General features: G+C 31.1%; 9 protein-coding genes across 9 annotated transcripts; 3 read left to right on the top strand and 6 right to left on the bottom strand.

The window, feature by feature from the left end:
* Nucleotides 1-4: 4 nt before the first annotated feature.
* Nucleotides 5-3381, bottom strand: Marcal1 (SWI/SNF-related matrix-associated actin-dependent regulator of chromatin subfamily A-like protein 1). Its single transcript, XM_083052319.1, has 12 exons — nucleotides 3222-3381; nucleotides 2807-3130; nucleotides 2603-2718; nucleotides 2412-2524; nucleotides 2189-2323; nucleotides 1933-2110; nucleotides 1701-1864; nucleotides 1429-1596; nucleotides 1156-1314; nucleotides 949-1056; nucleotides 648-822; nucleotides 5-511 (listed from the first exon to the last, which is right to left on the bottom strand). Exons 1-12 carry the CDS (start codon nucleotides 3232-3234, stop codon nucleotides 143-145), a joined length of 2022 nt encoding a protein of 673 aa, XP_082908445.1. The 5' UTR covers nucleotides 3235-3381; the 3' UTR covers nucleotides 5-142.
* A 459-nt stretch (nucleotides 3382-3840) lies between these two features.
* LOC145943755 (tRNA (guanine(10)-N(2))-methyltransferase TRMT11) lies at nucleotides 3841-6902 on the top strand. Its single transcript, XM_083051560.1, has 9 exons — nucleotides 3841-4002; nucleotides 4303-4368; nucleotides 4773-5009; nucleotides 5178-5312; nucleotides 5390-5653; nucleotides 5745-5883; nucleotides 6017-6215; nucleotides 6335-6461; nucleotides 6528-6902. Exons 1-9 carry the CDS (start codon nucleotides 3928-3930, stop codon nucleotides 6687-6689), a joined length of 1404 nt encoding a protein of 467 aa, XP_082907686.1. The 5' UTR covers nucleotides 3841-3927; the 3' UTR covers nucleotides 6690-6902.
* Nucleotides 6903-7025: 123 nt separating this feature from the next.
* LOC145943756 (ER membrane protein complex subunit 2) lies at nucleotides 7026-9906 on the bottom strand. Its single transcript, XM_083051561.1, has 7 exons — nucleotides 9530-9906; nucleotides 8947-9060; nucleotides 8674-8824; nucleotides 8445-8588; nucleotides 8118-8274; nucleotides 7797-7892; nucleotides 7026-7725 (listed from the first exon to the last, which is right to left on the bottom strand). The coding sequence occupies exons 1-7, from the start codon at nucleotides 9561-9563 to the stop codon at nucleotides 7552-7554; spliced, it is 870 nt and encodes a 289-aa protein (XP_082907687.1). The 5' UTR covers nucleotides 9564-9906; the 3' UTR covers nucleotides 7026-7551.
* A 1019-nt stretch (nucleotides 9907-10925) lies between these two features.
* LOC145943470 (toll-interacting protein) lies at nucleotides 10926-13802 on the top strand. The gene is made up of 6 exons (XM_083050995.1): nucleotides 10926-11198; nucleotides 11525-11695; nucleotides 11827-11960; nucleotides 12057-12261; nucleotides 12482-12655; nucleotides 12737-13802. The coding sequence occupies exons 1-6, from the start codon at nucleotides 11157-11159 to the stop codon at nucleotides 12845-12847; spliced, it is 837 nt and encodes a 278-aa protein (XP_082907121.1). The 5' UTR covers nucleotides 10926-11156; the 3' UTR covers nucleotides 12848-13802.
* LOC145943471 (uncharacterized) lies at nucleotides 13365-14860 on the bottom strand. Its single transcript, XM_083050996.1, has 5 exons — nucleotides 14735-14860; nucleotides 14038-14157; nucleotides 13847-13966; nucleotides 13692-13771; nucleotides 13365-13514 (listed from the first exon to the last, which is right to left on the bottom strand). Exons 1-5 carry the CDS (start codon nucleotides 14790-14792, stop codon nucleotides 13365-13367), a joined length of 528 nt encoding a protein of 175 aa, XP_082907122.1. The 5' UTR covers nucleotides 14793-14860.
* Nucleotides 14861-15016: 156 nt separating this feature from the next.
* Nucleotides 15017-17022, bottom strand: Scf (Calumenin B scf). Its single transcript, XM_083050993.1, has 4 exons — nucleotides 16642-17022; nucleotides 15856-16423; nucleotides 15662-15777; nucleotides 15017-15531 (listed from the first exon to the last, which is right to left on the bottom strand). Exons 1-4 carry the CDS (start codon nucleotides 16735-16737, stop codon nucleotides 15343-15345), a joined length of 969 nt encoding a protein of 322 aa, XP_082907119.1. The 5' UTR covers nucleotides 16738-17022; the 3' UTR covers nucleotides 15017-15342.
* Nucleotides 17023-17524: 502 nt separating this feature from the next.
* LOC145943472 (COX assembly mitochondrial protein homolog) lies at nucleotides 17525-18604 on the bottom strand. Its single transcript, XM_083050997.1, has 3 exons — nucleotides 18454-18604; nucleotides 18091-18195; nucleotides 17525-18018 (listed from the first exon to the last, which is right to left on the bottom strand). Exons 1-3 carry the CDS (start codon nucleotides 18509-18511, stop codon nucleotides 17807-17809), a joined length of 375 nt encoding a protein of 124 aa, XP_082907123.1. The 5' UTR covers nucleotides 18512-18604; the 3' UTR covers nucleotides 17525-17806.
* A 66-nt stretch (nucleotides 18605-18670) lies between these two features.
* Rpn11 (regulatory particle non-ATPase 11) lies at nucleotides 18671-20355 on the top strand. Its single transcript, XM_083050994.1, has 6 exons — nucleotides 18671-18830; nucleotides 19000-19119; nucleotides 19195-19344; nucleotides 19422-19685; nucleotides 19752-20018; nucleotides 20129-20355. Exons 2-6 carry the CDS (start codon nucleotides 19027-19029, stop codon nucleotides 20288-20290), a joined length of 936 nt encoding a protein of 311 aa, XP_082907120.1. The 5' UTR covers nucleotides 18671-18830; nucleotides 19000-19026; the 3' UTR covers nucleotides 20291-20355.
* A 130-nt stretch (nucleotides 20356-20485) lies between these two features.
* Nucleotides 20486-24143, bottom strand: Nop60b (dyskerin pseudouridine synthase 1 Nop60B). Its single transcript, XM_083050992.1, has 8 exons — nucleotides 24039-24143; nucleotides 23568-23692; nucleotides 23141-23473; nucleotides 22654-23064; nucleotides 22422-22542; nucleotides 21991-22247; nucleotides 21374-21616; nucleotides 20486-21268 (listed from the first exon to the last, which is right to left on the bottom strand). The coding sequence occupies exons 1-8, from the start codon at nucleotides 24049-24051 to the stop codon at nucleotides 21194-21196; spliced, it is 1578 nt and encodes a 525-aa protein (XP_082907118.1). The 5' UTR covers nucleotides 24052-24143; the 3' UTR covers nucleotides 20486-21193.
* Nucleotides 24144-24348: the final 205 nt, after the last annotated feature.

Genomic DNA, 24348 nt, shown 5'->3' on the forward strand with positions numbered 1-24348 from the left:
TCGAAAAACACACATACTTGTATTGCGATACTTATGAAACTTTTCTCCGAGGGTGATAGATCTTTATTTTCTTAACGTAGCAAATATAGTTCTTGTTTATAAATAAAATAGAAATTTAACGCAACCAAAAATCATTACATAGTCAAGCAATATCGTCCCAACTGCAGGAATCGAAATATTCTTCGTCGATTTCGAGCAATTGTTTAAGATTGGTTGCGGAGGTAGACGCTTCTGAAACTGACGTCTCATCATCCTGCGACTGCGATTGCTCTCCCGACGACAAAGAGATATCCATAAAAGAAGTTATATCTTGTTCTCCTTTCAGCGGCGCGGTGTCAACATTATCTATCGATAAATCTTGCTTGAGGCCAACCGCATTCAGAATACTCAGCTTCTTTTTTATCAAAGGCCACATGTAATCGTCTGCCGTGTTTTGCGCCACCAAGTATTGTATCATAACGGTATCGTTTTGTCCGATTCTATGCACTCTATCTTCTGCCTGGCATAAAATCTGAAACACAAATTTCACACAATGGAAATAAAATATTATATTATGTTTATGGAAATCATATATTATGTTAAAAAAAAATTTGAATATATTACATATATAAAATTATATTAATGTGTGCTCGATGGATATTACTTACACCAGGGTTCCAAAATAATTCGGCAAAGACCACGAAATGCGCGGCCGTTAATGTAATGCCTGCATTTGCAGCAGTAATTGATAAAACTGCTGCTAAGCAATTATCGCATTCCTGAAATCTATCGACTTGGTGTTTTCTTTGCTCCGGACTAGTTTTGCCATCTATTCTTATATATCTGTGGAAATTCACATCATTATAATATACTATAGATAAATAAAAGAAAGAATTATAAAAGAATTAAACCTTTCAATAAGTTTATATGAGAACATAAATTATAGATTTACAATTATTAAGTACTTACTGTATCCCCTTAGATTCAGCAACTTTGCAAATGGCATCCAAAACAATCTGATGATGAGCATACAAAAGGCACTTTCTCTTTTTTTCAAATAAATTCGTAACATAATTGCTATAAAGTCAAAGTGAAAATTTTTGAAACAGATTGTCAACATATTTTTGAAGAAATATTTAAGTGTACTATATACATATGTACATAGTACGTACATACCGTATTGCTTTAAGTCTTGCGAAACTGGACTCTCTATAATATTCCAGTAGAGTATTATGCCTGTCCAAACCCGTAATCTTCCACTTTTGTAATTCGTTTGACATTTCGTTCATTCGCTTACCAGTTTTGATCAAACTAGGGTCTAGAATAATCACTTCCCTAAAACATGCAGATGTATATAAAAAAACACATGTATATTACATAAAGCTTTCAAAATTATTCGTCATAAAAATGTTTTCTCTCAAAAACATTTTTTTTGAGATCTAATTCAACCTTAATTTAGGTGGCAATTGGCTTAACACATCAGCTTTCAATCTTCGAATCATGCAAATGGTCTTTAGCAATACTTGTAACTCTTGCATATTTGAGGCACCATGAAAGTCCCACCCAAACATATCATGCATCTGTCCTCCGCAGTATCGTACACCATAATTTTCATAGCTGCAAGATACAATGCTTCTCTTAATATTCTGTATATATATATTTATATATACAAATAAAGAGTATTTATATATAAAATATTTCACTGTCGCCTATTTAAGTACCTCATGAAACGTGGTAAAATCAGACTGATTTGAGAATGTAATTCAATCGGTTTTGACAAAGCCGGAGTCCCAGTAAGTAGTACAACATGACGCGCATGGGTGCATATCCGTTGAGCAGCTTGAAATCTTGCAGTCTTATTGCTCTTCAACGCATGAGATTCATCCTATGATATATTCATAAAATGAAATACTAGCATTTGTGTTATTGATATAACGATTAAATATAACATACCAGAATAACAAATCCATACATATGTTTCTCTACAGTTTTTACAGCTCGCACTAATAAATCATACGAAATTATAGTAATTTTATCATCTCCAATACAATCCTTTGTACTTGCAAAATGATGAACGTAATGCATAGGTATAGATGGAAGGAATCGATATATTGCTTCAGACCACTGATATCTAAATGAGAAGTATCTTTATAATATCAATATCTTTTCATTATCTTCATTGCATATCTATTCATTACAGAACATTTACCTAACTGATGAAGGAACTACAATTAAAAGTGGCCAGCTTTCTTGAAAGTAATGTGCTATACCTAATGCTTGTATAGTTTTTCCTAAACCCATATCATCTGCAATCATGCAACGACCACCTTTTGATATGCCAAAGCTGGAATAAAATATTACATGTTTCAATAAAGATATATATATATATAAAATATATATTTAAATATATAATTGCCACAAAGAAAATTTACCAAATGCCTTCTTGTTGAAACGGCATTAAACTGCTTATTAATATTTCATCTATTTTTGATAGATCCTGTTCAAGTATATTTTCTTGCTCTGCCTTTAATCTTTTTTTGAATATCTGAAATAAGAATGTTTCTAAAATCTATGCTTTTTTATAGTTATTGTATTAGACTTTGCATTAGTATTATCAAATTACCTGGAGAATATTCTGTGGTATTCCTGCGACAGATATGTTAGACTCATGATTCATCACTTTCTGCATCAAACTGTTATAATCATTGATATGAAAATCCCATATTCTAGTTTTTACGTCTGAAAAATTAAATATAAATAAATATTACAAATGCATTATTAAGATGCACATTTGTGTGTTGAAATTAATCATAATTTATATAACTACCATATGATCTACTTGGAACCGTTTTGAATGTATTAATAACTGTAGGTTCAAATGCAGATATTTCTATTGCAAATCTCTCACTGCTGATCATATAACAGTTGCCTGTTAAGTTAACTAAAGTTCGACTAAAAAGATTCTTTGCTTCCATAGGATTGAAACGATTATTCAACTTATTTGGTTTCAAAACATTTGTACTATCGTTAGATGTTGATTGCTGTATTGGACTACTTGTAAGTGTAGTTTGTGTTTTCAATTGAGTTTGTTGCCTCCTTTGTAATGCTAGCAAACGTTTCTGCTCAATTTCCTCAGGCGAACATATCTTATCTAAGAAAGAAACGATTTTTTAGTTTTGATTGCTATTCTAAAATATTATTCCATGAAAACGAAATATCGTCTTGTAGAAAAAGATTTATACCCATTTTATCCATATTTGTATCCTTTGTCTGATTTAATAACTATAAAAAATATATTCTCTTTCTTTGCCAAAACAAAATAACTCTACATCAGCGGTATTCTTTTTACCAAAATATATGTTCTTTCACTTGTACATTTCGATCAGCTGACAACAAATCGCGAAACGCGCGCAACTAGGAGCGTAGCAGGAGCGTAATAAGCGTATAAATTATTGTAAAATATGTAAAATTAATAAAAGAAAAATACAATAGTTATATTAATAATGAGTTATAAAATATCGAAGAAAAAAAAATTAATTTTGAAAATTTTTGCAGTGCTTGGAAAAAAGTATTATTATCTAAGATAAACAAAATATAAAATTGTAAATTAGTTGTAAATGTATTTTAATTATTATTTGAATTTTATGATTAGAAAAATATTATTTTATTGCACTTGTGTCTTATTAAAAATTATCTATTTGAAAACCAATTGTGTCTGTTTTCTTGCTTGAAAGATCCCAAGTGCGTTCTTAATTAAGTCTCTTCTTCATGCAAACAGTCCAAGTGAAAGTCAAATAAAAGAATGCACTTATGTCTCATCTTATAAAATTTATGACCAATGATTGAACGTGCTGTCAGTGAGGTTAGATCACTGTCAACAATAACTAAAAGGCTGTGTGTATATAATTTAATATAATAATTATTACGGGTACATTATATTATTAAATAATGCTAAAAATGGGCAGCCAATTGAAAAGATATCTCTTTTGGTTTGCTCACGAACATGTTGATTTTCGATTGGCTGTAAGTATTCTTTCATGAAATATCTTTAATAATTATAAATTTTATAATAATAAATTATAAGATTTTAATGTCCTATTAAATTCTGTAAGAAGCAAAATGAATGTAACATCTTTATTACATATATTTGCTTTTTTTTTTATTATAGTAATTATAATTTATTATAATATAGTATTATACTTATTTTTTATCTATTATAGTTATTATTATATGTTAGTATTGTGTTTTATTTATATTGTGTACAAAATATTTAAAAATTATTTTGTATTTTTGAGCATTATTTTCCTATTTATTATATTTCAGGAAATGCAGTCTATATTTGAGATGTATAGCGTTAATCCACATACAATAACCAGGCCAAAGGAACATGTAAGGAAGTATGAACATTATTAATTATACATATATGTATGTTAATATGTATACTCTTATTATATTACATTATTGTGTGCAAGAAGCATTTCTCAATTTGTACTATATAAGATAATTTGTAATTTATTATATAAAAGAATTTTGTAAGTTTATAACAAAAGTTTATAAATTATTTATATAACTGTTATTATTATATATAATAATATAAATATTTTATATCAAATTATGCTTTAACAATATACAATTTGTCAAAATATCCACACAATATGCATTGTCTAGAAAGATATCCGATCTTAATCATGATTATTAAAAAAATTTGTATTAAGCTATTTTAAGGGATATAATCTAGTGTAAACAAAGAATAACATATAATAGACTTAAATAATATTAAAATTTTGTTTTAGCCATACTGGATTGTGGATTTACCTGATGAAAATGCGGTACATCAAATTGTCAGTAGAGCAATCTCATTACGCTTTTGTTTGGAATTGTGGGCACAAGGTAAACAAAAAGAAGACTTGCATGATTCTTTGAAAGCTTACTCGGTCAAAAATATCATTAGAGAGAAAAGATCATTCAAGATTGTAGTGGAGACATTCTGTAAACATTTCTCACAGCGGGAGAAAGTAAATAAGATTGAAGTAAGTAGATACTTTAAAAATTTACTTAAACATCATGATAATATTGTAATAGTGTTATTCTAGAATTGCATTTTATACTAAAATACATTCTAGAAATGCTAATTATATAACCATAATATTAATTAATATTAATGTAGTGTTATTGACTTAATGCCATATTGGGGAAAGTCTTTCAGTTATCTACCTCTTGAAGGGCCAGTCAAGTTGAAAAATCCAGATATCACTTTATACTATATAGAATATTATGGACTTAATCCCAACAGTATTCCTGAGGAGCCATATGAATATTTCTTTGGAAGATGGGTGAGTAATATATTTATATATATATATATCAAAAATATTTTTTTTTACAGATTTTTGCAGATAATATTTTATTACAGATTGCTGATGGCCAGCGAGAATTAATTCAAAAGTTATCATTAAAAACTAGAAAATTTATAGGAAATACCTCAATGGATCCACAATTGTCACTGATAATGGCAAACCAAGCACAAATTAGAAAAGGCGATCTAGTTTTCGATCCATTTGTAGGGACGGGTTCCTTGTTAATTGCCGCATCTCAATTTGGAGGATATACATTTGGAACTGACATTGACTTTTTAATGCTTCACGGTCGTACGAGGCCTACACGGATATCACAAAAGGTAGAAGGCTAATAAGCATTTAAAATTTTTATCGAACATAAACAAAAAAGCTGAAACAGCTGAATAATTATTATATTATGTATAATATTAGATAAGAGAAAAAGACGAAAGTATTGCAACAAATATGCATCAATATGGAATGAGTTCTTATTATCTCGACGTAGTAATAGCAGATTTTTCATATCCACTCTGGCGAGCAGATTTACGAATAGATGCTATTATAACAGACCGTGAGTACATAAAATATTGCACAATATCCTCGATCACAAATTATAAAAATTCTTTAAGATTTATAAGCGACTAAAGCAACTTGTATTTTATGATACAAATTTAATGTCTTTTTCTTTTTTATTTTTCTTATAGCGCCTTATGGTATAAGGGAGGCTACGGAACGCATAGGTACCATGAAAATAAATCCTGTAATAGAGGAACATCAAGCAACCTCTCACATTCCTTCTAAAATTGATTACGGCCTGAATCAAATATATAAAGATTTATTGTGTTTCTCTGCGAGACATTTAAAACTTGACGGTAGATTGGTGTGTTGGTATCCATTGTTTAGGTACATATATTTATTTGTATGTAATTAAACATAAAAGATACGACAACACTAGAAATGGTTAATTACTAATTAACTTTTAATTGATATAAAGAATTATATTTACCAAATTTATGGTTTAGGGACCAATACACGGAAGAGCAGTTACCAGCACATCCTTGCTTAGAGTTGTTGGCTAATTCTGAACAAGTATTGAGCAACTACACTAGTAGAAGATTATTAACTTACAAAAAACTTAAAGAGCCAGAAGTATGTATGCAAACTGTGCAATTTTACTAACATTTCTTACTCTTCTATATCTTTATCATTTGATAGGCAACCGATGAGAGCATCATCATGAATTTAACGGACTTTCGTAAAGAATATTTTGGATTACGCGAAGAAACAAGAAAAGAAAAGCGAACGAGGAAAGCTACAGAAAGAGCGAAAAAGCGAGAAGAGTGGGAACGTAGAAATAAGGAAATTACTGAGAGATGACTGTAGAATTTTGTATAGAAACAGACATTAAATATCTTCATTCAATTTTTATATACGCTTCCATAATTATTAGTTCTTATATATGTATATTGGATTGTTTAGAAAATTTTCTTAATTTATATTTATTTTATATAGAAAAAACTAAAACACTTTCTAAACATCTTAGTAATTAAAAAAATATTATTCAAGAATACTTGAAGATATTCCAGATATGGCCATCTGATTTTGCAGTTTTTGTTTATTATATGTACAGAATAATAAATATAAAATAAGACTAAAGGCTCCAATGATTTGAAAATATTTTTTGCATACATGTATCTTATCCATCAACGCCATTTTTATTTTTATTGCATTTATATGTGGATATAACCAATACTTAATAGCACATGAAAATCAACAATTATATATTATTAGACAACGGAGAGAGCCGAGAGAGCGATCACAATTACAAAATGATTACATATTTACTTAATAACATATACAATAAAACACAGAAAGATATATATATTTAGAAGATAATTACGTATATAGTGCAGCTAAAACTCGAGACCAGTATGAAAACCTATCAATCGATTGATTATTAATAGCAACATATGCATTTTACATCGACAAAATTTATACCCGCAACATAGTAATTACATTACATAATTGAAAAATAGAATAAAAGATAATACTGTGTTTGAATACATCAATCGTGATCAGATTTTTATTATTTTTTTTTAACTGCATAGAGTTAAAAAACGTATCTAAAATTTCTCGTGCTCGATAGATTCTTTGGAAATAGTTATATGCAATGTGTTTAAACATGCTATTTTTGTTACAAAATTAAAATAAATATACAATTTGTCAAAGATAACAGTACCTAAGCTTCAAGTTGCAATTGTCCTAGTAAACGTTCTACATTCTTAACATCTTCATTCGAAACTTTACTTTCATATTGTTTCTCGATTTGTTTACTAGCCCATTCGCTCAGTTTTATTGCTTCCTTCTTCTTAGATGCAGGGCATTTAGTTGATGTTGCAATATTGTTTGTTGTCTAAAAAATATATATTTACAGAAAGCTTTCCATAATTTATATCTAATATGATATATAATTTTGAAACTTACTAATAACAAACCATATAGAGCTCTAATATTATTTGGATTTAATTTTGCTGCTTGGCAAAAATATGCTTTTGCTAACTCCATGTTATCAAATCCGCCCTGTATGAAAAGAATATAATTTAAAAATTTATCTTTGTATATAAATTTCAAAAATTATAATATTAAAAGATATCTTTTAGTTTAAAAATATTTCAAATATATTTTATTCAATAAGATAGTTATTTTATTTTTATTTTATTTTTATTAATTTATCTAATTAAATAAATTTTGATATGGCTATTGATATATAAAAGTCATAAAATCCTAGAAGCATCTCTTTATTACCTGAGAATACTTTATTTCCGCATATCTTTGGTAAATTAAATGGCTGTGTGGATTATGCAATAAAAGTTCTTCCATGCAATAGGCTGCTTTAGAATACTCTTGCTCTTGCAAATATAGGTCACACAACTCGTGCCACGCTTCTTGATCGCTCATAAATCTAGATAATGATTTTGTACATAATGTTACTAATACATCATTTATAATTAAAAATAATATAATTTTATAAAAATATACAGTATACTTATAAATATAAATATCTTATAAAAGATTTATAAAACTTTTTAAACATGCCAATGTATATGTAAAAGTTGGAAACACATCACTAACCTTTTCAGATATTCTGTAAGTTCCTTGATTGCCTCTGGAATGCGTCCTCGAGCCTTCAAAATAGCGACACGACGTTTTCTCGGTGCTGCATTAGTCTCATCTCTTTTTATAATAGACTCCAAAACTTCCGTTGCTTCATCATACCTAAAAAATATATTGATAAATTGTTAGAACAAGCATATACATACATATATTGTTACATATTTACAAATACTTGATAATATATTACATTTCTAATGCTTCCAAATGCATGGCGTGATATTTGTGAACACGCAAGCTACCAGGAAATGCGCGCATTAGAATTTTAATGCAATATTCGGCAAGTGGTAGGCGATAACAATCCAACGCGGCTACACACACTTGTTCCAGAACCAGATATTCTAAATAATTAAAGATGAAATATTATAAATACTTTAATAAAAAAAATTTGATAAAAATGGTATTATTATTTAATTATAACTATAATCTTAGAAATAAGAAAAAGTATATTAATTGATCATACTTTCATTGCCTAAACGATCAATCTTTCCTATTAATGTATTTTCCCAAAAGTCTACTACATCTTTACTTCGTCGTTCGGAATCTTCTCTCCAAGTTCTCAATAAATCCCGTACTTCTGTGCAACAAAATCATAAAAAATCGTTAAATATAAATAAAAATATTTTTATAATTTACAAAGTGATTATCAATACAATAAAATAATTTGTAAAAGTGTTTCTCTTTTCGCTCAGTAAATTATAAAAATTTTATCGTATTTCAATTGATAAATTGATAAACACAAATTGATAAATGGCAAAAAATGTAGTTAAAATTATACACAAAACTAAGAACTAAAAATAAAATATACATACAAATGTAAATCATAAAAATATATAAAAAATATGACACCAATGTTGAAAGATATCTTAAGTTTCTTGCAATGATTTATATTCGTCTCTTTACAAAACTTTTTTTTTATCAATATTAAAATTGTAAGAGTTTTTTAAACCAATGAAAATTTAATTGCTATTTCGTGAAATCATGTATATAAGGATGACGTACGCATTAATACGAATTAACCGATCACATACGATACTGAAACTCACCTGTCCAAGATAATTTGTCGTAACACCCTGCCATCGTTATCGCTTTATAAAACCGAGAAATTTCTGTAGGAGCGAACGAAAGAGGGTGAAATGAAATTGTTGTCACGCGCTATTTGAGAGGTTATACGATGTGGCATGCAGCGCTCGCGAAACGTAATGTAAACAGCATCGGATTTAGATGCATTTGTAGAAATTCTTCATGTTTTTTTTCTTGAAAAAGCGTAGAGATTCAAAGTTACTGCCAGAGACTCCCCAAGTCGTAATCGTGCTAATTCACTCGAGATAGCGTAAAAAGATAATTGTGATAAATAATGGACGATATATATATGACGGGTCAAGTCCGGGCTTAGGGAAGATGACAAATGACAACTACATACATACATACATACATACATATATACATATATACATATATACATATATGTATGTAGTTCACTTCGTCATTGTGTACAATTAATATACCTGTGGTCATGATAAAATGTATGATTAGTAAACTCTTCTATCGTATCAATATACATTTGATTGATCACTCATAGCTTGCGTATTAACGTGGTTTATATTATTGGTGGATATTATTTATTTCCTGTTCCTATTGCCTGTTGCCTGGCATTGTGCAAGAGGGCTGCTTTCGCGAGAAATGATCCAGATTAAAATGATCCTGTGCTGTGATTGGTCAAATCTGAAATTTCACTGAATTTCATTGAAATTGGACTGAATGAAATTCAGTGAAATTTCAGATTTGACCAATCACAGCACAGGATCATTTTAATCTGGATCATTTTAATTTTCTCGCGAAAGCAGCCAGGGACTCGATTCTTGAATTAATTCGCAAGAGAAACGTATGCGCAAATTCGACTCTTATAGAAAAGTTGCAAGTTGATTGGCTATCGCATGGCTTTTAGCCAATCGACTTGCAACTTTTCTGTAAGAGCCGAATTTGCGCATACGTTTCTCTTGCGAATGAATTCAAGAATCGAGTCCCAGGGGTGCTTTCGCGAAAGATCAAAATGATCCAGATTAAAATGATCCTGTGCTGTGATTGGTCAAATCTGAAATTTCATTGAATAAAATTTCAATGAGATTGACTCTCATTGTAACTTTATTCAATGAAATTTCAGATTTTCCCAATCACAACGCATGGATCATTTTAATCTGGATCATTTTGATCTTTCGCGAAAGCACCCCAGGCTATATTCTTATGCCATGAGAAAAACATAAGTACGCCATATTGTTGACACAGGCAGGTGTCACAACCAATCGTGATCGTCGATATCAGCAGGGCTGCGTTCGGAAACGTCACCCGAGTGCATTCCCTCTCTTTCTATATCACTGAGAGAGTAGTGATATAGAAAGAGAGGGAATGCACTCGGGTGACGTTTCCGAACGCAGCCTTGGCTGCATCCCCGAAGAAACGAGATCACTTGCTTTTTTAATACGACGGTATGATATCTGACAGCTGCATGCGCACTAGCAGTCAATCGGTAAACATTCCGGGTGATGCACGGTTTGCGTGATTTGACATATTCGACAAATTTCGGAGAAATTCTGCATGTGAAACGTCAAACGTTATCAGGCTCAAAATTCGTGGGAGATAATATCTCATTTTTTTAAAAATACTTTTTTCATCATGGATATGGACAGACCTCTGCACGAGGATTGGAGAAAACGGGTATGTTACAGGCTCTCGTTTGTCAAACGCAATATAATAATAGGAAGCGCTACAAACGTTACGCGATTCCGCATTACATTGTTATTACACGCGTTTGCATAAATAAATTAGATGACATCTTGATACTGATGTAACTGAGTGCATTTTAATTATGTTTTTTAATATTTAATTATGTTGTTTAAAATCTCTGACATTAATTATATATACAATGTATTGATACAAATCTGTCGATGCACAGAAATCTCATCTTGTTTAAGATCCATAACAATGATGTCCATATCTAATTATAAAATAAATATATAATTATAAAATAAATTTTTATATAGGCTTTTGTGGGACCATTACCGGATAGTTTCTTGAGAATAGAAGAACGCAATGCGCAGCTGCAGCAAGAAGCGGCGGATCAGCAAGCTGCTTTAGCTCTTCAACAGCAGATGCAAAGTATGCCGGTGACTCATGATCCACGAGTGGGTAGGCTTAGTGTAACAATTTCTCAGGTAATCAATCTTCTCATATGCATGAGATATATCTGTTGTTTAATTGACTTAAATAAACCAACATTGTGATAACTTGTACTGTACTTCCTTGTGTTAAGAAGTTGTTTTTTTTTTTTTTTTTTTTTTTTCAGGCCAAATTAGTGAAAAATTATGGAATGACAAGGATGGATCCTTATGTGAGGTTACGAGTAGGACATGCAGTATATGAGACACATACAGACTCGAATGGTGGGAAAAATCCACACTGGAACAAAGTGATTCAGTGGTGAGAATGCATATATTCTGTTTTCACATATTTGAAAATATATATATGTATATATATATATATGTCATAAGTGTTTCAATATTTATCTCATTGTAGCCTCCTTCCACCTGGAGTTACTCAAATATATGTAGAAATTTATGACGAGTGTTCCTTCGTGGTGGATGAATTGATTGCATGGGGTCACATAGAAATTCCGCCGCAAGTTATTCAAAAGGGAGAGACGCACGAAGATTGGTATATGCTTAGTGGAAAGCAGGGAGAAAATCAGGAAGGCATGATCAATTTAGTTTTTAGTTACATGGTACAAACAATGAATATTATTCACCTTATCAATTATGTTTATATCATTGCTTTTATGTATTTAAAATAACAGATTGTCTTGAATAGTCATTTAAATTTAGAATTTAACTATCATTGTAGTCTGCATGTTCATGATATTTAACTATAGTACTTTGATAAGGAATTATTTTATCTATTTAAATTTCATTATTATTTCTTCATTAAACACTTGTTTGTTGTAGAATAAGTGTCACCCATACATGAGTTCCTCTTCGATAATGATGGTTCCTTCTGCAACGATGTTAAGCATGCCGAATTATGCCCCGGTAAATGTTTACACAACACCCCCCCCAGCTGTTGCTGCACCAACAGTTGCACCAAGTTCTTTGCCAAATGCTGAGGTCGAATTGAAACAGGTATTTAATGTATATTTCAACGTACAATTTTATCCAATGCTCCTTTTGTTATGTACGCATAATTGTAATCATACTTTACAGATTGCAGAAATGTTTCCAAACATTGACAAAGAAGTTATCAAATCAGTATATGACGCTAATTATGGTAAAAAAGATGTTACAATTCATTCATTGCTTCAAATGTGTGAATGAGTCTCAATTTTTATGCAATTTGCCATATGTCACTTTATAGTATGTCCTTTGTTGATAAGTATTCCTTTGGAATATAATGTACGAAAATCTAATTTGTAATACTTCCATACGTAATAATTAAGATAAAATATAATAATTAAGGTCAGAGTATATTATTTGAGTATATGAAATGATATCCTCTCGAAAGAGAATATTACTTTTAACATTTTTATTATGTCTTAGTTAATAATTTTTGTTACATATGTTATTGTTACTTCAGAGTTTATATTATATTTTCTCCTTTATTTCTCTCTATATGTACAAGTATTTATTTTTTGATTTTGCGAGAGTATAGATAGACGTCTATTAATCTCTATATATATATATACATATATTTAAATACACATTGTGTATTCTACAAAATTGTAAGAAGATATACGCTTAATTGATAATTGCATATCAATTGTAATAAATGTTAAATGTATATAATTTGTACAATTTTATCTATATCAGAAAGATAAAAGAATCTGAGAGAGTGTCAGGGAATATTTAACATTTTATATATAAACAGTGGAACTGTAGTTATAAAAAAAATTAGTATTGAATATGTATTTCTTATCGTCGAATTGCAAGGTTTGCCGTCGCCTTTATCTTCACAAACACATGCTTCAATAATATATCCTTCAGTCTAAAAGAATATTACAATATATTATATCTATACTTCATTAATAATATTAATTTATACATATAGTTACAACTATAGAATTAGTTCTGAAGATTATATGTATATATATATATATATATATATATATATATATATATATATAATCTTCATAATCTACTTTTATATATATATGATATATACATATGTAACATAACAGCCTGATGTAACCGCTATTGCCTGGTCTTCTATGACTTTTCCACAGAAATAACTGGCATTTATAACTACAAATAACATTGATATTGATACAGATTATGCATATAGATTTTCTAATTTGTTTTGTTATAAAATATATTTACCCGCTTTATTATACATGTATAAATACTTTACACAAACAGTACCAGATTCCATTTTACAAGTGTGGTTTTGATCCATTATCATATTGTTCCACAATTCAGTTGTGTCTGGCATCTCGTCGCCTGAAAAAAATATACAAAGAAAATATAATTAATAATTGAAAATAAATATGGAAACCAAATTATACACTCACTGGGTAATATAGGTTTTACACAAGGAATATTTGGATTCTTTTCGTTATAGCTTGTGCAATTCATCTCTTTGATTCCTCGACCTGGCCATGTAAAACTGAAGCATGATGCTTCTTTGGAATCTGTATAAAAGTAGATTCTGATTTTAAAAAAAAGAAAGAGAAACTATAAAAAATTGATAAAAACTAGTAAAATATACAATGAGGCAAACTGAATATGAATTAAACAAAGTAGAAATATCAAATAATTTTACATTACTCTATAATATATCATTTAATTTATTCTTTTATATATTTTAATATATTCATTTATATTTATATAATCCGCAGTCATAAAAATAACATTTTTCCCATAATATGGATACAGATTAAATCAAGTTTTTCTTTTCCATATTTTTATATATAATGTGTATGTTTATGATATATGTATACAATATTCATACAATGTGGTCTGTCTTAAAACTTCATATACATGCGTATATATTCGCTTCAGTGTTATTTACAGTCTATTCTTACGTGCTGATTATCGAATGAGAAACTGCTTGTTATTAGAGTTGAAAATATTACTAATATGTATCGACGGCCTGAAAACGCTACGCGGCGTTATTTGATATTTATATTCTTATTGTTAGTGTGTGTACAATATTTATAAAATATTGCCGAGACACAAGACTTCATAAAGAAAAATAAATATACTTACCCAAAAGTACGTTGCAGGTGCAAATTGTTAAAATTATAATTAAATAAATCCTTTTCATTCTTGTGAGTTAATTCGCACAACGACGTTATACAGGTACTGTTCATGTTGCTATGAGAGATTTTGGGCTTATCTGATAAATATGATCACGATCATATAATGACAGCATATTCAAGATATCGCACTGCCGGAAAATCGTTATCAGCATCAAAATATTACAACGCGATAATATGAAGGATAAGTAATTAATTCGTCAAGTATCCATAAAAAATAATGGTAAATTAATACAATGACAATATCAAAAGTTTATTATAACAACAGCTAATCAATCTTTATAGTTTTTGGCAGATATAGCATTTCATGCACTAGTCAGTAGTTTCTATATATAGATATTTTATAACAATATAAATTTTATATAATCTCACAATATGAAAAATTTCACGATATAAAAAAAAACACATTTGCAGAGTAAATAGAACTCCGTTTTCTATAAATAGAGAATCTCTGGCTCTTATTTTATGAGATTATTTACGAGCTAGAAGATCTTAAGTAGACCGTTATAAGTAAATTGTTTGTCAGTGATCTTTGCTTTTTTATGAGATTACACCTCGTTAAAACTCATCATGCCTCGCTAACGCTTCGCCAAAGTCCGTCGCCTGAGACCCGACGAATATATCGTACTTTTCTAAAATTTCTTCCTTCGTGAGTTTGTGATCCGCGTCTGTGTCCGCTTCGTAAATCAAGTGCCTAGACTCTGCCTCTGCGTGATCAAACTCTGCGGGGATAATCCACGTCTTCACCTATTTCAAATCAGAATTCGGATATAGATTTATCATTACTAATTAATAATGTAGAGAAATAATTTTTTTCCAATTTTTTTATATACATTTTTTTTACAACAATTTTAAGACATAAGTAAGTACTACCAACCTCGTCGGCATTTAAGAATCCGTCCCCATCTTTGTCTCTGTACAAGGAAAATTGTTCTTTCTCATTCTTCACCCATTCTGGTTCCTCTTCATCCTCGCTGCCTCTGTACATATCACCTGTCAACAAGTTGAAGATTTCAGTTCAAGAACTGCTTAAGCCAGCTCTTTCAAGCGCAAGAAAGGATATCTATTTACCAATATATTCCTTAAGAGATATCTTTCCATCTCCATCTTTATCAATGTCCTCCATTGTTTCTAACACTATTACGTCTTTCATGTGCTCTGCATGTTCAGCATGAAGGAAGGAAGTGAATTCCTCCTTGGTCAGAGCATCGTCGCCGTCTAAATCCGCCGCGGCCCATCTTCTGCGATCCCTTTTCAGCATTTCAACATATGAAAAAGACTCGTCGTCCGATTTATCCTGCTGTTCCTTCTCATATTCCTCTATATCGCCATAAACCATTGCCATATATTCTTGCCATTTTATTTGATCTTTTTCATCTGGATTATGAGATCTCCACTGACGTTCCACATCATCCCTGATGTAGCGCTGTTGTGTATACATTATCCAATCCTTAAGCTCTTCTTGCGTAACATAGCCATCCTTATCATTATCTATTTTATCAACAATTATCCCTAGCCTTCTGGTACTTTCTTCAGGAGTAAGCTGATCAAAGGTTTTAGCTTCTTCTCCGAGGAAAGCTTCATGATCATAGGCTGGATTGTGTTGCGAGTTGATATAATGATCTTCGTGGCTCACATCCTAAAATAAATCCTTTTAGAACTATAATTGTTCTAACTTCGTTTCTTACGACTTTAACTATATTACAACAAAAATAATGTACTTGAAAGATACTTGATAAATAAATAGCTTTTTTCTGACAATAAGAAACGAAATAAATAAAAATATTGACAGAATGAAACTTAATCACGAATATGCAATTATCGAGATTTATTATTATCCCCAATTTTTTGTCCAACCTTGTTTAAAATACGATGCTCCGCGTCCGGCTTCGGGATCGCCGTCGCCAGGATCGAGAAGGCGAATAAAATTTGCAGGAACATGAGATGTAACATTCCACGAAAATGTGTGAAAAAAAGGAATCCGCGTCAGCTGCGAGAAACTCGAGCGCGAGGAATCTCCGAGTCTCTTTTCCCACCGAAATCAACGACGAGTCTTCTTCTTCTTCCGCGACTCTTCGACTTCCACATCAGCAAGAGTAACGACACCAAACGAAAAGCCACGCACACCCCCACCTCTTAATTTCGTGGGCGCGTTTGTGTGTGAAAATGTGCGATTCTTTCGGACGAGGAACGCTCGTTGGATGTTCGACGGCTATTCCCAGCTATTCCCGCCGAGAAACGAATCCGCAGCCTCCACGTGGATCCTATTACGAGAGCTCAGATCTCTCTAAACGCGAGACATATATAGAATACTTGCCGCGTGGAACTCCAAATTGTGCTATATAGTACACAGTACATTTGTGACAGATGTAAATATTTAAAAAAAATTAGTATATTTAAAAATTTTACTTGTACAAGATATTTGAGCTAGAGGCAAATTAAATCAATTTATGATAATCGAGTTGTCACAAAATTGTTGAGATTAAATCTTTGTACTTAAATTCTTTATTTAAAACAACATTGCACAACAAAATAGAGCTTGTTCCATATTACAGTTGATTTATATTAGGATCTTTAAAAAAATAAAATAGTATTTCCGATATATATATCAGGATAAAATAGTATTTTTATTATATAAATATTTTCTCAATTTGCACTTTTTTTTAATAATAAAGTAATAGCATGAAAATGTTGCACACTGTCTTTAGGCATATAATATATATATATATATATATATATATAAAAGGACAGCAGCCTAAAAGACTTGACTTTATTCAATTATATACTATACAAGAATTCACAATAAATGGTACATTAAAAGCAGTCTATCAATCAAAATTAACATAATTTTAACTCTCAATTGCCCATTTGGCTTTTCTACTGCATTTGAAATAACTTGCGCAATATTTTATGGCTTTTCTATGGAAAGAGTCCATCCATATATCAATTACAGATATCATACTTAGTAAATTTAATGAAACAATATAACAATCCTGACATTATCTATTTATTATCTCTATGTTTATAACGATGCTTCTACTCTGGTAGTTTTTTTCTTTTTAGGAATTCCAGTCCTCCTAAATTCACTTCTTTCATTTAAATATTGTTCTGTACATTCTTTAATAAAATCTTGATTATAATACCACTTTTCCATACACGATTTCATTACTTCATTTTCCTTCCTACACTTTATAACGTTTAACAATCCTGAATTGAGACAGCAGTCGTGGAACTCTGTAGAGGAAAATATTATATATATAGTTAATACACACATTCCATTCGTGTCAATATAAATTAAGTAATCACCTTTAACTTCATTGACACATTTTTCCGCTCTGGTTCTATCTCGCATTATCTTTGGTACCAGTACATCTTTTTCCACTTTCCTCAAACTCTTGTCGTCAGGATCACCTGAAATAAATATGTAAGAGTTACTCCAGAATTGAAAAAAAAAAAAAACAGAATTATAATATTTAGAGAGCTGCTAAATAAGCAAAATGTATGTCAACGAATTTCTAATCTTGTCATTAGCTTTTCATTAAATTATTGAGAATAAAAATATAACCTATTTTCGAGCTTTCGTACTGCTTTAGTATCAGCAAGAAAAAAAGAAATTATATGATTTTTCTCGCAATATTTTATTATTCGTGAATAGAATAAAAATATTACCCAGTCCCTTCGGTCCCCCCCCAAGTTTGGGCGAGATAATCGAATACGTCTCCTTCATTGTTGTTATATATTTTGCATTTTATATATATATATATATATATATATATTTACATGATAATCATTATACAGTCTCAACTGTCAGAGGGCGTAAGCGTTGGTCGACCGAAATACACGGGGAGTTTGACATCTCTGTTCGTTCACCTCTCTCCTCTCCTCTCCTCTCTCTCCTCATCGAGCAACACTGAAGACTGAAGACAACCAACAGGCTGCGCTCGTGATTATGCACATTTGAGGCTTGTCAGACGGTGACTCCGAGAGGAATGGTTATTCAGTTCGTCGCGACGAAAAGGGAATTCTCTCGTTAAAGACGAATCATCGTAAGAGCAACTTGTATTCTAATCCGATATAAAATTGCACAATTCGATGCGAAAAGATCGCCGGGAAATTCGGAATCGACGTAGCGTTCTTTTCTTAACCTCTAAAAAACCTTGCACCATAACGCTTTGAATCTTCCAAGAGCCTATTATATTTTTTGAATATTTGCAGAGTGTAAAGTTCAAGTGACACATCAAGATGGACAGGCTGTTGCGACTAGGCGGTGGAATGCCGGGTTTGAATCAAGGACCACCACCCTCCGATGCACCTGTTGTTGACACAGCTGAGCAGGTATCCTTATATAGGTTCAAATATTCGCATCTTTATCCTCTTCGGTATCGTTGACAGTTTGTTTCGTTTCTACAGGTATACATATCGTCCTTGGCCCTCTTAAAAATGCTTAAGCACGGTCGTGCTGGAGTACCGATGGAGGTGATGGGTTTGATGCTGGGAGAATTTGTCGATGACTACACTGTTCGCGTTATTGATGTCTTTGCTATGCCGCAAACAGGAACGGTAAATGTTAAAAATGCGTTTGAAATACATAAAATACGTTTTTATGACACAGAGTATATATTCTTACATTATCTCAGGGTGTCAGTGTAGAGGCGGTGGATCCAGTGTTTCAAGCAAAGATGTTGGATATGCTGAAGCAGACCGGTCGACCGGAAATGGTAGTGGGCTGGTATCATTCTCACCCGGGTTTCGGTTGCTGGCTGTCCGGAGTAGATATTAATACTCAACAGTCTTTCGAGGCTCTCAGTGAAAGAGCTGTAGCTGTTGTCATTGATCCTATACAATCGGTGAAGGGAAAGGTTGTCATTGATGCATTTAGATTAATCAATCCAAACATGATGGTAAGTATACTCGTACCGATCGTATATGTCTTCTGATTGTGATGCTGGGTATCATGTTAATTACAGGTCTTGGGACAAGAACCGAGGCAAACAACGTCGAATCTAGGCCATCTACAGAAACCGTCGGTACAAGCGCTGATACACGGATTGAATCGGCATTATTACAGTATTAGTATTAATTATCGTAAGAACGAGTTGGAACAGAAAATGCTGCTGAACTTACATAAAAAGACATGGATGGACGGTCTGACCCTTGCCGAATATTCGGAGCATTGTCGACTCAATGAGAATATCGTTTCCGAGATGCTTGAACTCGCAAAGAATTACAATAAGGTGAAACATTGCGTGACAATTTCAAAACTTTACAAATTGTTATTTGTATATGATAGAGATGATTAGATATTTCAAATTTTTTTATTTTAATGATCAAAATGTTTTTATAGGCTTTGGAGGAAGAAGAAAAGATGACACCCGAACAATTAGCAATAAAGAATGTGGGCAAGCAAGATCCGAAAAGACATCTTGAAGAAAAAGTGGATACACTAATGGCTACAAATATTGTCCAGTGCTTGGGAGCTATGCTTGACACAGTTGTATTTAAATAATTGTTTTCGATACACCATTCGCAATATGATATTTAAAGGAAATATACATCTTTTTAAAATAAAAATATGATATTTTTTTAATATTCATAACTAATGCGAACAATATGCGCTATCAGTTTTGTGTAAATTTTTATTGAAGATCTATGCTATCTTTATGAATTTGGCAAATTTACTTATTGAACTGTATATTGAAATATATATTACAAATTGTAAATCATGTAAATGTTTAACAAACAAAAGAGAATCATTCATACATCATAGATAAATGCTGACAATGAGGTAATATACAGTGAATTAAAAAGCATTATTGAATTATAGTAAAGTAAGAGTTTATCAAATGTAAACATTAATCATACCTGATATCTGGAATCTTGATTAATTATATGGAATATCTAAGATTTCTTCTAGAATCTATAATCTTACATTATCAATTATATGTTCGTAATAATGATTTATACAAATTCATGTGTGTTGCAGGGAACATACATTTTACTAAAAATATATATTGGTGACATAAAAATATATAATTCTCATCATCATGATAAAAAGATATATATGTACAGTAAACTCTCTTAATCATTCTTATCAACCTTAATAAGATGATAAGAATTAGAAATTATAAATTTGAAATATTTTACATTGGATTCATACATCTGAAATAAATGCAATAAGACGTCAGCAAACGTAAAGAAAAAAAAATCAAATATGAAAAATTCGTTTTTTTTTATACTCTTAATATAAATTTTAGTAAAATTGAGAAGTTCCTGTACAACATATAAAATTAGAATTGGATTCTCAAGCTAGAGAATCTAACATATAAAGAAAAAGAAAATTTTATATTTTATGTAACAATCATCTAATTCTTTTTCATTTTTTTTTTAATTTTTGCATCAAAAAATCCATCTAACTTGGTGTGGGTTCTCGGTTTTTATCCTTTTTCTTCTTCTTTTTCCTTTTTTCTTCCTTTAGTGGAGACTCCTACAATATGTATCATGTAATTATATATAAATACACTTACACACAATTATATATATTCAAAAATTTTTTGATTATTCATTCAAATTAAAACCATGATTTAATTACCCCACTAGCGCCTTCTTCCACTACCATAGACTCTTCACCTTCTGTATCTTGCTTCTCTTTTTTTTTCTTTTTCTTGTCTTTTTTCTCTTTCTTTTTATCTTTTGGTGATGATATTTCTTCTTGTTTCACAGAAACATTTGTTGTATCCACTGTTGTATCCACTGTTGTATCCATTGTTGCATCAAAACTTGTATCATCTTCTCTTTTCCTTTTTCTAGATTCGACGTCACCGTTCTTCTCCGTCTATATTTATTTAAATATTTTTAAAGAGTCAATTATTAAATATTCGTAAAGATATTCCTATTAAATATTTGTAAAGAGTCAATCATTTCTCATATATATATATATATATATATATATATATATATATATAAAACATCTATTTATAAGAAAAACAAAATATTATATATATATATATATATATATATATATATATATATTAATTATTTTAACTTAATTAAATTATTTTAACTTAATTATTTTAACTTTCTAATATTTTGTTTTTCTTATAAATAGATGTTTTATATATATATATATATATATATATATATATATATATAAAACATCTATTTATAAGAAAAACAAAATATTAGAAAGTTAAAATAATTAAGACTTGCCTTAATTTCTACTGCTGGCGTGGTTGTTTTTGCAGAATAATCCGTATAATTTTGTAGCCAACTAGCAGGTGTGCTTTCATTTGGTTTCCCATATTTATCCAAAGTTCCTTCAAGAACCATACGTTTTTTTTGCGATGCTTTAGGACCCAAGCCCCATTTTCTTGGATATGCATCTCTCTCCATGATTACCCTTTTGATTTTTGCAGCCACTCCATGATCACAAGAAGCCATAGTTGGAGAGGGCATCAAAGCTATGGCTAAATATATAAATGAAATTGTTTAAAAATTGTTTGAAAATTATAAAAAAGTTTTTCAAAACTAAATATAAAATAAACTTGAATTTCACTTACAAATTGAACAGTAAATAAAGCAACAAGTTAAACAATGTACGATGTTACTTTTACAATTATTCCGAAAATATATATACTTGCCAAGTGCAACAGCTTCGCCTTTAGTAGTCACAATTACAATTTCTTGGTTTAATTCTATCCCTTGGTCATACATTATAATGCCTGGCAGCATTATTTTTGCTCCATAACAAATTGCATTCACCTACAAATTTATAACATGTCATTAAATAAAAATATTGTTATTAATAAATTTAATTTAATTTAAAAAAATTTCTTTTTGTATTAATTAAGAAATAAAGAGTCGAATACGTACGGCGCTGTCCTTCAAAATAATCCTCTTGTGATTCGTTAATAGCACTTCTAATGGTTTTATAACTCTCCTCAAATAAGATTCATCTCCGTGATTATCGTACAACCATTGAGCATCAAGAATGTCGTGCATCGTAACCATGGCATCTTTTTCAGATTGAACGCCTGAACGAATTCTTCGAAGTTCTTGCATATTGGCACCGGTACCTATGTAGAGCCCAAGATGGACACACATGGTTCTAATGTAAGAGCCAGCCTCGCAACTAACACGAAACACTCCCATATTAGTTTCTTTGTTATAATCGAGTAATTCATTCTCGTAGACTGTCCTAACGCGAAGCTGTCTTTTGACTGCCGATATCAATGGCGGCCTTTGAAAGAGAGCGCCTTGCAACTTTTCCAATGACTGCATTACCTAAATCGTCATGTGACGCGTCAGCATATGATATCGTGTAAGGTATCTTACAATTAGTAACATTCCAAGGATTTACCTTCTGAATACTTTCTGGCGTAGAGTGGAGTTTAAAAACAGCAACATATTCCTTTCCAGCAGACTGTTGCGACTTGGCTAATCTAGTCGCTCTGTCTATACAAACTATCAAACATCCTGATACTTTGGGATCCAATGTGCCCGAGTGACCGGTCTTCTCCACCCTTAAAATCCTCTTTATCCAAGCCACCACCTCATGCGACGATGGATTGCATGGTTTGTCCAAGTTGATACACCCAGACTTTACGTACTCCGATAAGCTACGATTGAGTGGAGTAGAACCGCTCGTTAGGGGAGTAAAATGTTTTGTACGTGTCAGCATTTTGTCAAAATTCTGCAATAAATAGATAATGTGTTTTCCTTAATTGTATCATCGTGTGGTTATTATTAATGTGCAAAATAGATTTACAAAAAATCAGATCACCGACCTTGAACAATAGAGGCCAATCTTTACATTCCAGTTTCACCTCCACATTGGAGGGTTCTATCTCGCACTTCATCGTCCTTTGAATTTCGCCGAGCGTTGGCTTGTTCTTCTTCTTCTTACTCTTATCTGCAAGAAGGCCGATAATAATTTAACCTATATCTTAATCTCTATACAATCATATACAGTGAATTACTTTTTTCATTTAATCAAATTCGCTAGAGCGAATTTAGTGCGCAAAAGCTCTCCATGTGTCAGTATTTTGCGATATTTCCGATAATACTGTCATTTTAATCGATCGCGAAGCTAAGCAGACACGTGTATATCATGATATAAAATGGAAATCATAACAGAAATCACGCGGTCCGAGACGCCGCTGATAGTCACAATAACATAAAAAAGCATGAGCATTCAAAGATTTCGAAAAAGAAAAAGCTTTTGTGACACGCGTACAAAAATAATATTTATTGCTTACCGTCTTCTGCCATTTTCAAGTTTATTAAATGTTACGTTACACGTGCAATTGCATACAATCCGACCTAAAATATTCCCCGAATCGCACCGCAGAGAAGTTTTCGAGCATCGAATAAAGTTGAATAGAAGAGCAATCGAACGATAGATTTCCGGGTTTCCAAAATCTACTCGGAAGCTTCGATTGACCAATCGGAGCAAAAGGAGCGAAGAATTCTTTGTCCCGATTGGTCTATCAAAAACGCTGTCCACCAATAGATTTTTCGATGGCTAGCCATTTGAAATCGAGATAATCGACAACTATCGAAATCTCG

This window comes from Prenolepis imparis, unplaced genomic scaffold (assembly GCF_030444845.1).
Source record: "Prenolepis imparis isolate NDT839.2.m4 unplaced genomic scaffold, iyPreImpa1.0 SCAF_12, whole genome shotgun sequence".
In the NCBI taxonomy this organism is placed as follows: Eukaryota; Metazoa; Arthropoda; class Insecta; order Hymenoptera; family Formicidae; genus Prenolepis; species Prenolepis imparis.